The 17,230-nt window shown below is 52.3% G+C and overlaps 1 protein-coding gene across 1 annotated transcript in view; it reads right to left on the bottom strand.

Annotated features, from left to right (window-relative positions):
* Window positions 1-11,746, bottom strand: part of AIPL1 (AIP like 1 HSP90 co-chaperone) — a 39,754-nt gene extending 28,008 nt beyond the window's left edge. The window contains exons 1-6 of the mRNA XM_006165156.1: window positions 11,651-11,746; window positions 10,943-11,122; window positions 3,989-4,177; window positions 2,129-2,305; window positions 1,902-2,043; window positions 4-183 (exon numbers count right to left, since the gene is read on the bottom strand). Of these exons, the coding sequence (XP_006165218.1) occupies window positions 4-183; window positions 1,902-2,043; window positions 2,129-2,305; window positions 3,989-4,177; window positions 10,943-11,122; window positions 11,651-11,746 (964 nt within the window). The remainder of the gene's footprint in view (window positions 1-3; window positions 184-1,901; window positions 2,044-2,128; window positions 2,306-3,988; window positions 4,178-10,942; window positions 11,123-11,650) is intronic.
* Window positions 11,747-17,230: the final 5,484 nt, after the last annotated feature.

Here is a 17,230-nt window from a genome sequence, read left to right as displayed (position 1 = left end):
AGCGCAGCAGCTCCTCCTCCTGCTTCTCCGCCATGCGACTCTCCAGCAGCCTCAGCTCCCTGAGCACGGCCTTCCGCATGGACGGCTCCAGCTCCAGCACCTTCTCCAGGTCCGCCTTGGCCTCCGCCTCATTCCACACCTCCGCGTGGGCCCGGGCGCGCACGTAGTAGGCCTTGACGATGCCTGCGGAGAGGATCCGGCTGCACCACCTGCCTGGCCCCAGCCGGGATTCTCCGGGTCTCAGCGCCCTTCATCTTGCTGTGATCCTGACCTTCTCCGTTTCCTCAGCCACAGGAATGATTCCTGCCCCCTCCCTTGCCCGGCCCTTCCAAAGCCTGTAACTAACTTTGTGTTCAGAACTTCTCTTTTTTTTTTTTTTTTTTTTGAGAGGGAGAGGGTTTTGCTGTAGGGCGCACAGACTGGAGGTTAGGGAGAAAGGCGGGGGAGACAGAGAGACAGAAAGAGAGAAATCACCCCCTAGGGGAAATAGCCACACTGCAATCCCTTCTCCACTCCCTTCTCCATTCTCCTCTGCGGATTTTGAGCCCGCCTATGCGCTGGGCATGAGTTTCAAGCTGGGTCTGGAACTTAACTACCATTAGTAACATCGGAGTCCAGTGCCTTAACCACTACGCCACCTGCTGGTCCCAACTTAGTATTCTTCTTATAGAGGCTCCCCAAGTTGTGTAACCTTCAGGCCCTACCCCTACACCCACCCCAGACGGTTACAATGAGAATTTAAAGGATTAAATGAGATAATAAATGCCAAGAAGACTTGGCTTTCTGGGGTATGCTAAGTGTTTGATATTGTTATGGTTAACTTTATTCAAATACCATCTTCACAAATACTGCCATATCCACACACCACCAGTATTAATATTGACTGAATATCTTTTACTATACTGATTGTTACCTTTTCTATTTTTAAATTTACACACACACACACACACACACATTTATAATTAGTTTTTGCTATGGATGCATGCACTCGCCAAAGAGAGAGAGAGAAGGAAGGAAGAACTCACCCTTGTGGGGGTGGCCATACCGCAATCCCTTCTCTCAAGATTTTGGGTACACACACACACAAGTGCCTGATGCCTTTTCAAGCCACCCGGTCTGGGACTCAAACCAGCAAGTTAACCATGTGGGATCCAACCACCTTAACCACCATGCCAGTTGGCTGGCCTACTCACTTTTTTAAAAACGTCTGTTTATTGCTCTACAAAAATCACAGATTTGGTCTATTGCTTATACATTTCCGAACCCATATTAAAAATAAAATACCTCAGGACCAGCAGTTGGCGTAACGACTATGCCACTGGACTCCCATGTAGTCAACTGCAGTTCGAGTCTCGTACCAGGTGGCTTAAACTCACGCCGGGCGTGTGTGCGTGTGTGCCCAAGATCCCAAGAGGAGAATGGAGGAGAAGGGATTGCAGTGTGGCCATTCCCCCTGGGGGGTGATTTCTCGCTTTCTGTCTCTCTGTCTCTGTCTTTCTAGCGAGCGCATGCGCCCTATAGCAAAAACCTCTCCAAAAAAAAAAATACAATACCTCTAGGCGCCAGGAGGTGGCGCAGCTGTAACACCACTGGACCCACATGGGATCGGTCGGGCCTGGAGTGCCGGGCCCTCCCTGAGCTGCTGTGATCTAGGCTGGGTGGGTCTGGGAGTAGATCACAGGGTGAAGACCATGTTGGGGTGCCTCTTTCAATCTCGCTCTCTCGCTCGCTCTCTCAGTAAAGGTATAAACATTTGTTTTAAGTAAATAAAAAGTGAGCCCCTGCCCACCCATCCCCTGGGACATGGTTGCACACTTGGTAAACCCTGCTGGGTGGAGACAAGTTTTGGTGCCTTGGCCGGGGAGAGGAGCCCAGGAGGTGCCGGCAGTGAGCCCGCCCACCTGGGTGTTGCCGGAGGATGTCGCTGGTGTGCTCCAGCACCTCGTAGTACTCCTCCTTCTTCAGCAGGCACTGGCAGTAGTTGAGGATCAGGGTGTTGATCATCTTCTCCAGCTTCAGCCACTGCACCTCCCAGGGCTTCTCCTGCCAGAACAGGAAGTCCGTCGGGCGCCCAGGCAGCCGCCCACCCCAGCGGCCCCGTTCCCACCGCTGCCCTGCAGCCTCCCACCTTGGTCTGCAGGTTCCGCAGGCAGACGACAGCCTCCTGGTACTTGGTGGAGGCCTCGTCATAGCGGCCCAGCTTGAAGAGCCGGTTCCCTTCTCCATGGAGGATGGGCACGGCTTTCATCTTCTCGCTGTTGTTCAGGTTCCAGGTCTCCCTCTGGTACTCGTTGGGGGCCTCGACCTGGCCCAAGAGCTGCGGGTCAGTGAGGCAAGGACCCCCGAGCCTGCCCCAAAGCAGGGACCAGAAAAAGTGGACTCTGGGCTAGCAGTTGATGTAATGGCTATATCACTGGACTCCCATGTAGCCAACTGTAGTTCGAGTCCCAGACCTAGTGGCTTAAACTCACACCGGGTGCGTGTGCGTGTATGCCCAGGATCCCAAGAGGAGAACGGAGGAGAAGGGATTGTGGCATGCCCATCCCCCTGGGGGTGATTTCTCACTTTCTGTCTCTCTGTCTCTCTCTCTGTCTTTCTGCCAAGCACACATGTCCTATAGCAAAAAAAAAAAAAAAAAAAGGAAAAGTGGACCCTGGCACTTCTCCCTGCAGTCAGGTGTGTGTGTTTCCCAGAGAGGCATGTGTGCTGCTCACACACGTGTCAGCAGGGCAAGGAAGCTGCCAGGCCCAGGCCCTGCCCCAGGTCCATGCCTTGGTGCAAATTAGAAAAAGGCACTCCTTCCTCAAGACACCTACTGCCAGTATTCAGTAAATTGTTGTACATAACAATTTTGTTAGAACAAGACACTTTGTTGCCATCTGCTGGAAAACTGTCATTGCACAAATACAAAAACACAATGTCTGCATTGAGCACCTTAGAGGGGATGCCCGTGTGCAGTGCACAGCCCACACGACTGTTCAGGTAGGCCTGCAGAGGTCCTTGACTGACACGGTTCTTGTTTGTATTCTTATTTGCCCACCTCGCCCTTAGGCTGGGCCTGTGCCTTGGCCTGATCTAAGTCCTTAACTGGCCTTGACCCTGGATCTGACCCTCCCCCTTCTGGGCCCAGGTGAGGGGATAAGGAAAGCTCTGCACAGCCCCTTCCCCTACGTGAGAACCAAGCCTGCGCCCAGAAACCACAGGGACCAAGGGTGATGACTGAATCCTAAACTTTTAAAAACAAAATGAAAAGGGGCTGGCAGGTGGCTTGGTGGTAAAGGTGCTGGGCTCCCGCATGGCCGACCACGGTTCAAGTCCCAGACCAGGAGACTTGCTTTCTCAATTCTCTCTCTCTCTCTCTCTCTCTCTCTTGCTCTGTCCCTCTCTGGTCAAATTAAAATAAGTAAATAAATGAAGTTAAATAAAATAATTGTTTTTTTTTAAGTAAGTAAATAAGCAATACAAGTAAAATTCCTGCAAAAAGAAAATAGATTACATTTTTTAAAAAATGGTTCCAGGAGCCAGCAGATGGCATAGTGGTTACATCGCTAGACTCCCACATGGTCAACTGTGGTTCGAGTCCCAGACCTAGTAGCTTAAAAATCATGCCAGATGTATGTGCATATGTGACCAAGATCCTGGGAGGAGAAGGGAGGAGAAAGGATTGCAGCATGGCCATCCTCACAGGGGTTGATTTCTCACTTTCCCTCTCACTGTCTCTGTCTCTGTCCCTTCACCTCTCTCTCTTTCTCCCTGATGGGCACACAAGTGAAAAAAAAAAAAAAAAAAAAAAAAAAAAAAACTCAAAAAAAAAAAAGGTTCCAAATGAGTTTTTCCCTTGCAAGCAGACCTTTCCCTCCAAATCCCAGCTCTCCTGTGGTTCGCATTCTCTAAAGAGAAAGAAGGTGGTGTGTGGTGCCTGGTGGGGCCAGGGCTCCCGCGTGATGCCGAGCCCTCCACACCCCGGGCCCCGGGCCCCCGGCCCCACCTGCAGCAGCTCAATCACGAAGATGAGCGGCTGTGGCTCCTTCTGCAGCTCGTCCAGGTCCGCGTAGCCCAGCGTGTGGTAGGCGAACATGTTGGCCAGCCCGCACGTGTGCACGTGCCAGTCCGTGGGGTCCTTGCCCTGGGCCACCTGCCGCAGGCTCCGGGACAGGATGGGGTAGACCCCTGTGTGCTGTGGGGAGAGATGAATGGGTGGTGTCTGGACCTCCTGTTCAGAGCTAGCTGGGCCACCCTCACAGCGGGATCCCGTGGCCCACTCCCCCCACCCTGCTAACCATAACCGTGGCCACCTGTGTGCCAGGCAAAGCGCTGGGCACTTATCAGCTCCTTCAGTCCTTACAATGCCCCAACAAAGGAAACGCTACTGTCCCTGTTGCAGATGAGGACACTGGAGCCCAGAGAGGTGAGCGACTAGTTTAAGGTCACACAGCTGGGAAATGACAGAGCCAGGATTCGAACCCTGCTCCAGAGGTCATGCTCCTAGCCTCGTGCTGCCTCTTGCTGGCCCCATGGTCAGCTATAACACATCTCTCCCCTACGGAGACTCCGAGCTCTGCAAACATGGGCCTCGCAGGGAGAGCAGTGTGGAGTGGCGCGGTCAGGCTCTGTGTCTGAGGGGGGTGGATTAACATCCGGCATGTGGATGAGCAGTGGGAAGGGGTCGCTGCGCTGCTCTGAACCCCGGTTTCCTTGGCTGTACCTGACCGGTCTTAGAGCTGTCGCATGGATTAAACGAGACAGTGACAATAGAGGTCTGGCTCATAGCAGCCTCGCTAGGCCCTGGGAGCTGGGCTCCCCCTTTCGGGTGGAGGAGATCTGGGAACATCAGCCGTGTGACCCCAGCAATGCCTGCTCCTCAGGGAGCCTCAGCTCCAGCTCCCAGGGCCCCTCTCCTTGAACTGGATTCTGAGATGACCCCGCTCTGGCTCCCACATGGGAAAGTAAAGGGACAGAAAGGGCTCAGATCTGCCTCTAAGTCACCAGCGTGGGGACAAAGGCCACCCCTCCCCACCTCTTCCCGCCAGGATTAGCCCAGAATGCCCTCTGCTTCTTTGTGCTCTAGACAGCCAGATGGCAGCTGAGCCTTTGGGGATTAAGGCTGGACAGGAGAGCCCTGGGATCAGCTGCTGCAGGGCTGGAGGGGGACGGGCGGGGGTACTCCAGGCTCTGACACAGCAGCCCCCAGCTCAGCGGCCTGTCTCCAACAAGCACAGCATGAGCTGTGGGCCCCAGCGCCAGGCAGCTGTTTAGGCACATCCTCACACAAAGGCCTTCTCCCAGTAGAGCTTGCCCTCCCCAGGCACTTCCAGGACTCCTGTCAGCACAGATGGGCTAGGGGATGCTGCCAGGGCCAGGGAGAAGTCCCAGGAAAGAGGATAAAGGTCTGGAGGTAGAGCAATACTCCAGAGTCCTGCATCTTCCCAGGGCAGTGCCTCCATGCAGTAAGGAAGTGCAGAGCTCAGCTGTGTCCGCCTGGAGGCTTAACGTGCAGGGCTGCAGATCAGGCAGCCTTGTCACCATAGATCTCAGTGGTGCTAGACACTGGCCTCTGGGACTTGCCCTGTCCACGGGGGCTGCACGTTTTGCCAGGGGAGCCCAAGATAGCTGTTCTCTCTGAGGCTTCCAGAACAGAGCCTGGTTCTGTCTGAGGAGCTCTGTCTATACCGGAGGCTGCAGAGTTTCTGTGTTGATACAGACCTTTAACTCATCTCAAGGGCTCAGAACATCTAGCCACATTGGGCTCTACGTTTTTCCCATGACGACTGTCCAGTTGGACAGAGCAGCCGCTGTCCCACTTAGGACGGGGCAGCTGAAGTGCAGCTAGCCAGGGTTCCTGGTCCCCCAGGGAACTTGAGTTTGCAGCCCTTGGTTCCACAAGGCTGGGCACCAGGGGAAATCAAATCCCACCTAGAGACAGTGTCTCGCTGGAGGGACAGGGAGAAATGCATCACGGGGCAGAAGCTCCTGGACCTCCCGACGGCTCCCACCCCTCTGATTTAGGGGAAGGGAAAGGATGAAGGGAACCCCCTACTTTAGCAGAGAGCTAAGCCTCGAGGTAATCCAATAAGGACCGTCCAGGCCGAGGGCTCCGCAGGGAGTGACAAGCAGCAGCTAACTGCTAGGGAGAGCCACGCCTTGCCAACTGCTTTGTTAAACACAGACAACTGTGCACTAATGGTCAGTCTCTCCAGAACTCGGGTTCTTCAGTGGCGAGATGCCCCACAGTGGAAAACGTGCTTTTAGATGTCACAGGCAGGCCTTTGCACATTTCCTGGCCGAGGTGCTTCCCCTCTCTCACTTCTAGGCCTGGTGAACTCCTATTCACCCTTCAAGACTCACTCAATGTAATCCTCTTGAAGACGTCTCCCTCCAAGATCTCAAAGCTGTTGCTTGCCCCCGTGAGTGGCCAGCACACTGCCTCCCTCTTCATGCTGTGACGCTGGCCGCCTTGCCTTAGTGTCTGTTCCTCTCCGGAATGTAAGTTCCTTAGAGTTGGGGACTTCACCTACGGCACTTCTAACACCCAGCACAGGCTAAATCTGGTGTCTAGAGGCTGTGCTCTTGCTAGCTAGATAGGTGGGCAAGTAGGTAGGTAGACAGACAGACAGATGCTTAGTGATGGAACTGGATCACGCATGAACATTGGTCAACAGGAAGGATGGATGACTTGATGCCTGGGTGGATGGGAGGATGAGTCAGAGGTGTCTATGTAAATGGACAAGTGGCTGGAAAATGGGTGTGTCACCGAGTGTACATGCCTTCAGGACAGCCATGGGCTGGGAGACGTGGGAGCTACTGGGGAAAACAGTCACTGGGACCAACAGATGGCATAATGGCTATGTCGCTGGACTCCCATGCAGTCGACCACAGTTTGAGTCCTAGACCTGGTGGCTTAAACTCACGCCAAGCACGTATGCATCCAAGATCCCGAGAGGAGAATGGAGGAGAAGGGATTGCGGCGTAGCCATCCCCCCTGGGGGGTGATTTCTCGCTTTCTGTCTCTCCGTCTCTCTCTGTCTTTCTGGCGAGTGCACGTGCCCTATAGCAAAAACCTCTCCAAAGAAAAAAGAAAGAAAGAACGAAAGAAAGAAAGAAAGAGAAAGAAAGCACTCACTATGGTATAGAAGTTGCCCGACTGAGATGGGCAGTGCCTGCACATAACCACTGATGTGGCCCAACGAACACAGACACCACAGGAAATAAAAAGCCATGCCGCATTGTGGGAGCAACAGCATCTGTGGTGTTGCGAGAAACAAATCAATCAACTGATCAGGAGTGTATTGACAGCCGGAATGCACTTGGCTCCCCTGTGTGAGCAAACGCGCATCCTATGGCGAAGGGGCTCTTGCTGGCGACCGAGCTCTGTCTAACATAGGGCCCGAGTGAGAGGCGCGTGCCTGGCTGAGAAGCACAGGAGCTCCTTATTGAAAGCAAAGTCAATAGATACCACCTTAACGAAAAGATGCCAATACTGGGGAGCTTTAACTTAGTACAAACAAAACGTATTTTTGAAATTAAAAACATCTGGATGAGGAATACTGCAGGGTCTGTTACCAAGAAAAGATGCTCAACTTGCTAAGTGAATGAGTAACGCATTGGGAGGACCCCTAGTGGTGAAGAATGGCATTGCAGCCTGACTCAGACATCCAGGGCATTAAGTCCTGGATGGGAGAAGAGGAGGGCGGGTGATCCTGTCCTTTAACTTGTTTGACCCAGGACAAATTGCTTTCCCCCTCTAAGCCTTAAATGTCCTCATTAGTAAAGTGAAGATGTTAACCTCGAAATTCCCACTCTTCAACTGCCCTGTCCTGCTTTTACCCTCATGATACGCGAACCCCAAACAACCCATTCATTTGGGATTTTGTTTACTTACAGCAAGGGGATAGAGTGATAGAAGGGAGAAGGGACTTGCCCTGGTCACACGGCACATACGCAACAGAACAGAGCTGGCTCTGTGGCTTAATGGTAATGCCTGCTTGAGAGACGCAGGGGGGCTGGTCCTACGGCCTAGTGGTTAAGGGAGCCAGGTCCCACAGGCTGACCACACAGTTCAGGGCAGAGGGCCCTGGTGGCTAGAAAAACACACTGGGTGAGTGTCTGTGCATGCCCCAAATCCCAGCAGGATGGAGAGATGGAGACGAAAGGATTGTGGCATGACCACGCCCACTTGGAGGATGCTTTCTCCCTCCCTGTCTCCCTCTGTCTCTGTCTCTCTGTCTCTTTCTAGCAAGTACACACAGCCTCTGATAATTTTTTTTAAAAAAAGAGAGAGGAGCCAGATCCCACATGGAAGCTATGGTTGGAATCTCCAGCCTGGTCAGCATGAAACAATCCAGGCACACACAGGAGTGTCCAAGAGTCCATGGACCAGAAGGAGCGGATCCCAGTGTGACGAGATCTAATGGCAGGTACTCATCTCTCTCTCTCTCTCTCTCTCTCTCTCTCATACATGTATGAGCTCTATCATAAAGAAAAAAATTTTTAATCAAAACAGTTCAAATTGCTACAAATTTTCTTTCTAAAGGTCAGCCCAGCCAGTGGCATGGTGGTTAAGGCAGCTGGCCTGCCATGTAGCCAACTACACAGTTCAAGTCCTGAACCCAGCAACTTGGAAACCACACTGGGCTCATGTGCATGTGTGCCCAAAATCCTGGAAGAAGAAATGGAGAAGGAATTGCAGCATGGCGATCCCCTCTGAGGGGTGCTTTCTCTCTCCCCCTCTCACTCTCACTCTCACTCTCTGTCTCTACAGTGAGCACGTGTGTCCTTTAGCAAGCATAAATAAATACATAGTCTTTGGTAGGTCACATGGGGTGTGGTTAAGGGAACTGAATTCCACATGGTTGATTGTGGGCTGAGTCCCAGGCCAACGACTTTAGAAACATGCCTGGTGCATATGCATTCACACCCAAAATCCACATGGGGGAAAAAGACTGCAGTGGGATCATTCCCCACGGGGAGGGGGCGCTTTCTCGTGTTCCCCCTCTCTCTCTCTGGCAAGGGCATGCACCCTCTGACAAGTTTTTTTAAAAAGTCATTGGCCCATAGCACAGTGGTTAAGCACCATGCATGGGCCATCGGATCCCACCTGGCCAACCACGGTTCAATCCCAGCCCTAGTGACTTGAAAAACACACGGGCACATGTGCATGCATGCCTCAAGTCCTGACAGGATGGAGAAATGGAGAAAAGACTGTGGTATGACCAGGCCCCACCCTCTCTCTGGCAAAGGCACGTGCCCTCTAGCAATCAATCAATCAATTAAAATTTTTTAAATAAAAATTTATTTTGGGGGGGACCAGTAGGTGGCATGGTGTTTAAAGTGTTGGACCTCCCACATGGCTGACAGTGGTTCAAGTCCCAGACATGGCACCTTGCTTTCTCACTCTCCCTCTAGCTTTCTGTCTCTATGTGTGTGTTTCTCTCTGGTCAAATTAAAGTAAAATGAATGAATAAATAAAATTAAATTTAAAAATTATTTTAAAAAATTACTTTTTAATACATTTTTAAATTAATTTTTAAATAAACGTATACATTTATTCTTTAAATAATTTGTAAACATTTTCCCCTCTGGAGGGCCTCTGATGAAGTAAGGAGTCTGAGTACTTGCCGTCAGTGGTAAACATCTACGGGGGCTTTGGAACAGATGGAGCAGGCTGTCAGCTCCTGAACCCCCCAGTCAGTCTCGACATCACAGTGAGAAAGGCAAGCAGGTGTCCTGTGCCTCCGGTGGGACGTGCACAGGACCAGCTGGGACAGACTTTCGAAAAAAGAAAAAGAAAACAAACTAAGCTTATCAAATCCTCTAGACCCAACTTCCGATAGAAACCAGGCGATGAGAGGATGTTAGCAAGTCTATGGCAAAGCAACCGGCAAAACCAGAATGTGGCACTGCTACGGGACGACTGACCCAGCTCCTTCAACAAATCCCAGTCAAGGGGGAAAAAAGACAGAGGGAAACCTTTAGATTCAAAGAGGCTCGTGCTACACCAGCAAAGCGCTATGTGCACACTTTGTTCGGAACCTGATTTGAACAAAATGACCTTATTCATTTATTAACAATAAATGAGGGGACCAGCAGTTAGCATAATGGCTATGTCGCTGGACTCCCATGTAGTCGACCAAGGTTCGCGTCTCGGACCCGGTGGCTTCAACTCACGCCGGGCGCATGTGCGTGCATGCCCAAGAACCCGAGAGGAGAATGGAAGAGAAGGGATTGTGGCGTGGCCATCCCCCTGGGGGGTGATTTCTCGCTTTCTGTCTCTCTGTCTCTCTCTGTCTTTCTTGTGAGCACACGTGCCCTATAGCAAGAATCTCTCCCAAAAAAATACAAAAAAAGAAACGAGGAGACGACCAGAGCAATTGTAGCAGTGACTGGGTAGTAGATGTCATTAGGGAATTACTGGGGTTCGGAAAGGTTTAACAGTGGGATTGCGGTTATGTTTGTAAGTGTCCTCATACTTTAGAGAGACAAACGCTAGTACCTAACAGTGAACTGCTACAGGGTCTGGAATTTGCTTTAACCGTGGGATGGGGAAGGGAAGTGGGGGGTGTGGGTAAATGAAGTAAGACTGGCAGTGGCTGGAGGGGACCTTGGAGGTGCACAATTCTTTTTATCAAGTTTCTTATATGTTTGAAAGTTTCCATAAGAAATGTCTGTTTAGAGGTCAGTGAATTTTACCGTGTGAGCCACAGACTAGTCCAAGGCTCATTTATTAAAGTGCCATAAATACCAAAAAAAAAGGACCGCAAGGTGAGTGGCCTTGCTCACACTCCCGCCTGCGGACACAGCGCTGGCCGCCACCTCAACGCCCTGTCCTTCCGGCCAAGCCCATCTTCCCATTCATCACCAGCCCTGAAACAGGGCAGCCCTGCGAAGCAGGTGGGTGGGCCCTGTAGAAGGCAGATCCAGGGAACAGCCAGCGTGGCCTACTTACGATGGTGTCGCACCAGAACTCGGCCACCTCGTTGATCCGCATGGACGACAGCAGGGTTTCCCAGACCTCCAGCTTGAACATGTTCCCGATGATGATGTGCATGGGGTGGCCCACTTGCTTGCTGTCGTCGATCACCGTCCGCTCCTCGTCGCATTTCGTGGTGCGGAAGTGAAAGGTCACCTGGTCTCCAAGAGAGTGGACCCTGGTCCGGACACACCTCTCCAAGTGCAGCAGACGCCACCCCCACTGTCACAGACTCCCAGGGCTGTCCCCAGGGGTCAGTTCCACTAATCCAGATCAGATGCCTTAACCCCTGGCCCACCCCCACCCAGCCAGCATGCTCCCAGGGACCAGGAGCCCCTCCCTTCCAAAACACCCACTGCCATGCTCTGACCGGAGACTGTGTGTGGGGCTTAGATGAGCCTAGGTCGGTGGGGCACATCCAGCAGCCCAGGCCCCTGAAGGCTTAATATTTGGAGCTCCAGTAAGCCCCCCAAGCCCCTCCTCATTCCCAGCCCAAGCTAAGTAATCTGCCAGGTACTGAAACTACCCAGCAGGTGGGCACCAACTCAAAGCTCCCCAGGTGCCTGGCGTTGGCAATCCCAGGACCACCCAGCTGGCTGTATTTTGCAAAGTTGAAGACTGTTTGTACTGGGGTGCAGCAGGACTGCAGAAGCCTGCCCCTATCTGGGGGTGGAGGGGACTTACTCGGGACCCAGTGATGAAGTTTGGGAGCTGCCCTGTGCCCCCGTGAAGAATGGTTTTCTTGACCCCTTCCACGTTCAGCAGCAGAGCAGTGTCCATGGCTCCAGGTGGAGGGAGCGGTCTGGCCCGGTCTGCGATAATCCCACCCCACCCGGGTTATGACACTTAGGCGGCTGAGACGCCCAGGGATTTGCCCCGCCGGGGTGGGAGGAGGCAGGTGGGGGCAATGCCACCACTGGCAGCCTAGCTTTGTCCCCTGCCTGACACCCACCCTTACTGTGCCAGGCACTGGTTTGTTCCGCCCTAGGAAAAAAAGAAAGGGGCCAGCTGAGCTTTCGCAAAGAAACCGGGGAGAGGGGAGCCAGCAGGAGAGGCCTGGAGGCCCCTGATGGGGAAAGGAGAGAAGCCTGAAGTCCCCTTTGCCCTGGCTGGTCCCTGGGGTGCTGACCTTGGCCCCAGAATCTAAGCCTCTTTGGGCCCTGTGCGGGGTCCTGCTGCCTTTAAAGTCCTGCCACATCCTCTCTTTTCTTTGCGAAGATCTCCCCACAGGGGGCTGTGACTCGGCCGAGGGGGAGAGGTGGTAGGTTTCTGGCTTCTGGTTTGAGAGAACCAAGATGGAGAAAGAAACAGGGGACAGGGTTGGGGAAAAGTGAGGTGCCCTCCTCGGCCCTCCTACTCATGGCCTCCCTCAGGTCTGGTTGGGGGCCATAGGACTCTCCCCTCCCCTCTGAAGGACCTTAGCTTGTGCCCTGGGACCCAGTTTCTGGGCAAAAAGAGAAAAATTAATATGAAGAGCTGGCATTTGGCGCCACCTTGTGGTCAGGTCAAGTTTTTACTCCTCAGAGTCCCCAAAGCCCCAAGGGTAGAGAGGACTCTGAGCACACAGAACCTTTCCCTTCTCCACAGGAGGCTGCCTATTGCAGAGACAGGGATGCAGGACCCTGCCACAGCGGGGGACAAGAACAGGGGCTAGGAGCCAGCCGAGCTCAAGAGCTGCCCCGACTCTCATATACTGACTGTGAGGCTTGGTGTCTCCCATCTTCCCTAACGCCATTCTCCCAGCTGAAGAGGGAAAATCTGCCTTTCCTACCTCCCTCTCCAGGAAGCTGAAAGGCCTGGAGCAATGAGTGGAACCCCAAAGCCCTCCTAAACTCGATTCCTTTAGGAGCCACAGGCACCGAGGAGACAAAACCTGGGCCAACGGTCAGAACCAGGAAACCCCGAATCCCAGACTCCAGGGCCCAGGCTCATCCCTCGGGGCAGTAATAATGGTGGAAGCTGTAGAGACCCTTCCCCTTTTCTATTCCCTCCTTTCTCCAACGACGCAGCAGCCTAGAGGGTAAAAATGGATACTTGGCAAAACTTCAAGGGAAAACTGAAGTGATCACCATGGAAGTCCAGGGGTGGGGGAGAGGGAGAAGACACAGCAGAGGGAGAGGCTGTGGGGTCCTGGCAATGTTCTGTTTCTTGACCTGGAAGACGTTACGTGTGCGTGTGTACTTTATAGGGTTGTTTAGTTTGTTCACTATTTGTTTACAGTTTATTTATTTCTTCCATGAGTGAAGGAGACAGAGACGGCACCTCTGACAGGATCTTAACACCACAATCACCCTTAGCCTCAGTCAGCGCTGGATCTTGGGCCTACATGTACCAGGTCTACTCAGGGCGGTCTTTGGAAACCTTCCATGCGGGTCTACCTCAAAGAGTATCAAGTTTTACGGCTGTGCCGCTGTCCCACGCTGTAAGAATTCACACTAGACCTTATGTTTTTGTCTATGTTTTTGTCTTTTATTGAAAGATTTTTGCTATAGGGCATGTGCACTCACCAGAGAGAGAGAGAGAGACAAAAAGAGAAGTTCCCCCACCACCACCACCCCACCACAAGAGGGAATGACCACATTGTAGTCCCTTCTCCATTCTCTTCTCAGCATTTTGGGCACACATGCACATGCGCCCGGCATGAATTTTAAGCCACTGGGGTCGGGACTTTAACCATGGTCAACCATATGGGAGTCCTGCAACATAACCATTATGCCACCTGCTGGTCCCCAGACCTTATGTTTTACACTATGTTCTACCAGTGATATAATTCATAATGAAAGAAAAAGACCCAATTATGTCTCTTCTCACACTTCTTAAAACTCCCCCTTACAGGGGCAATGGGTGGTATGGTGGTTAAAGTGCTGGACACCCATATGGCCAACCATGGTTCAAGTCTTGGACCTGGCAGTTTGGAAATCACACCAGGTCTATGTGTGTGTGTGCTCAAAATCTCAGGAGGAGATGGGATTGTAGAGTGGCCATACCTCTGGGGGTGATTTCTCACTGTCTCTGTCTCACTCCATGGAGCACATGCCCTTAAACAAAAAAACTGAAACAAACAAAAATAACTACTCTCCTTTTGTGTCATAGATGTAGAAGTTGCTTTTAATTGCTTCCTGCATAGAAAGGCCAATAGACACATTGCTCACAAAGATATCTAGGAGGTCATCTGACCGGGACAAGGTGGCTGGCACAAAGGGAAGAGGACATTGAAACTAATTCCAGGGGTGGTTGTTGGTGTCACAGCCGAGAAGATGAAGGGTCACTGTCTGGGCTGCTCCTGAGCCCAGGCCACAGCCTCCACACCGATCCCAGCAACGCTGGGTTTTCTCAAACCAGTCTTCTCATAGATTTTATTAAAATGCAACTTTAATAACCCACTCTCCTCTCAGAATTCAGCAAAGACTTCCATTGCCTTCAGGATCTATTGGAGACTCCTTCCCCAGCCTGGCACCTGCCCTGGGCTCCACCCTCTGTCTCGCTCTGCCTTCCTCCAGTCCTGGAACTGGGCCATGCACTGGACTCGCAATTCTTCAACAAAGACCCCTCCTGTTCAGGAAGCCTGCCCTGCCCTCTCTGTCCAGTGAGGCGTCCCCATCTCCCTCGCACCCTCTCACCGCCTTCAGACAGCTCACACACGGCATGTTGCTCAGCTGTTTAAATAACGTGCTCGTGTCTGCTCCTTCCACCAGGCTGACAGTTCCAGGAGGTCAAGGAAACTGGTGCAAGTTCTGCCGTTGGACAGGGGGCTCCCTCCCCCATTCTCCTCCCCAGCAGAGGCGAAGGTGGCACTGGACTCCCCAGAAAAGCCTCGACGTGGAGGAACTGACTGGTTTTCCCTCTTTCCCGCCACCTCTCTCTCCCTCTGAGCAGGGCCTTCTTCCCGCCGGGGGGCCACCTTCTATTCAAGGCAAAAGGGAAAAGCTGTCCATTCAGAAGAAACTGCGTCTTCCTCCTTCTCTCGTTGCCATGGAGACTGCTCATTAACCTGAACTGCCAGCTAAGATTCTGAGCAAGAGAGGAGGGCGGGAAGCTGGAGCAGAGCGGGCCTCTTCCTGCATGATTCGTTCCTGCTGCAGACACTCGACAAGGAAAGCGGTGTGATCGCAGGGTTCAGGTTCTGGAGGCACGTGCAAGACGCTAGTGCCAGCTCTGCCACGCCACCCGATCTTGGACAAACTGTCGCCTGTCTGAATCTGTTTTGTCAGTTTTGTCCCGTCTGTAAAGGAAATAAAAATAGGGCCTCCTTCACAGAACGGCCTTAAGGATTGAGAATAAAGGAAGTAAATGCCTTCAGCCGAATGTCTGACACGTGGTAAGAACCGGAAAGACACAAACTAGTATCTGTCACGCCAGGCAGTGGGACAGGCACAGCAGAGACCACTGCGACAGGACACTTCAGTTTGCGAGATTTTGTTTCTCAGTGCTGTGCCTTCACTGAGTCTTTCCCACACGATCGACTTTGTCTTCGTAGAAACAATTAGGGTGACACGCTCCCTAATTACCGTAACCAAGACGACTGGCACAACGAGGCTTGGGAACAAGCATTTCTGACTCCACTGGCGGGGACAGGTTGGACAGGCAGACGAGGGCAGCGTTCCTCAAACCACAGTCCACACCCATTCGTGACTAGTATAAAATAAGTGAAGTGAGTTGTAAGCATCGGCTTTTTGTCTAGTTTTTGCGGGGCTTGTTTTTGTGGGTTTTTGTTTGTTTTGTTTTGTTTTGCGATAGGGCACATGTGCTCACCAGAAAGAAACAGAGAGAGAAAGGGAAAGGGAGAAATCATCCTTTGGGAGGCTGGTTGCCATCCCTTCTCCTCCAGTCTCCTCTTGGGATCTTGGGCATGCACACACACACGCCCAGCATAATTTTCTAGCCACCAGGTCCAGTTCTCAAGCCACACAGTTGGCCCTGTGAGAAAACAGCACCTTAATCTCCCCTCCACCTGCTGGCCTCATAACCATAAGTTTTTAAAAATAAAAGAGAAGGGAACCAGCAGTTAGCGTAATGGCTATGTCGCTGGACTCCCACGTAGTCGACCGCGGTTCGCGTCCTGGACCCAGTGGCTTAAAACTCACGCCGGGCGCGTGTGCGTGAGTGCCCAAGATCCCGAGAGGAGAATGGAGGAGAAGGGATTGCGGCGTGACCATCCCCCCTGGGGGGGTGATTTCTCGCTTTCTGTCTCTAATCTCTCTCTCTGTTTGTCTGGTGAGCACACGCGCCCTATAGCGAAAATCTCTCAAAAAAAAAAAAATGAAAGAGAAAATTAAATCTCAGAGTACATCATAGATCATCAGATACTGTTTCATGAAACTTTCAGTTCACATAAGTGTGTGTGTGTGTGTATGTGCATGTGGATCCCTGTGCCAATACCATATAAACACACACACACATCTACATACACGCACACAAATACACACACCATGTACATACACACAGATGCATTTTTGCCTGATTAACTTATTCTCTGGGTCTCAGCTTTAAACAAATATGATTTTTGTGTAGTTCTTTGATTAGTGAATTCTTGGGTTTCCCTCACAAGTTTGTTTATTTCTCCTTTGAGAGAGAGAGACAGAGAGAGAGGGAGCCAGCACCCCAAGCACGGTCTTGATGCTGTCCTCCACTCAGCCGGAGCCAGCCCATTTCATGGGTACATATGTGACGTCATATGTGACGTCAGACGCACGGAGGTCTCTGGACTCGAGGGCCTCTTCACACATCCTTTCATTCATCCCAAATGCAGCCAGGAGGCTCCCCTGCAGGACTCCCTGACAAAGCATTGAATTTGCACTGCTGCACCATCATGCGGCCCCGGGTTATTGGGCCTTTGATTCATCAGTCCATGTTTGCCTGTCCTCGCACACTAACCCGGACTCCAGGAGGTGAGGAATGCTCCCGCTCTGCTGACCTCTGTGCCCTGGTTCTAGCACAGCGTCTCATCTGTCACAGCTCCCAGTGGATGTGATCTGGAGAGACATGCGAGAGGGAACGTGGGGGAGGAGGAGGAGGGCCTGGGGGACTGGAGTGACTGCTGCTGTGTGCGGTCCTGTAATTAAGGTGTCTGTGCCGCAGGGTGGCTGCGTGTGCCGGTGTGAGGGGCGAAGGTTGGGGCAGCGTGGAATGGTGGTTACTGACAGAGTTTGAATCCTTGGCCCTGCAGTATAGACACTGAGTCAAATGTGGGCTCCCACTAACCTCTCTGTACCTAAGTTTCCTCATCAGGTTGAAGGCTGCAAAGAGGGGCCAGTGAGTCAGTGA

The sequence above is a fragment of the Tupaia chinensis genome, unplaced genomic scaffold (assembly GCF_000334495.1).
Source record: "Tupaia chinensis unplaced genomic scaffold, TupChi_1.0 Scaffold143814_1, whole genome shotgun sequence".
NCBI lineage: Eukaryota > Metazoa > Chordata > Mammalia > Scandentia > Tupaiidae > Tupaia > Tupaia belangeri.
This window is presented reverse-complemented; position numbering and strand designations above follow the sequence as displayed.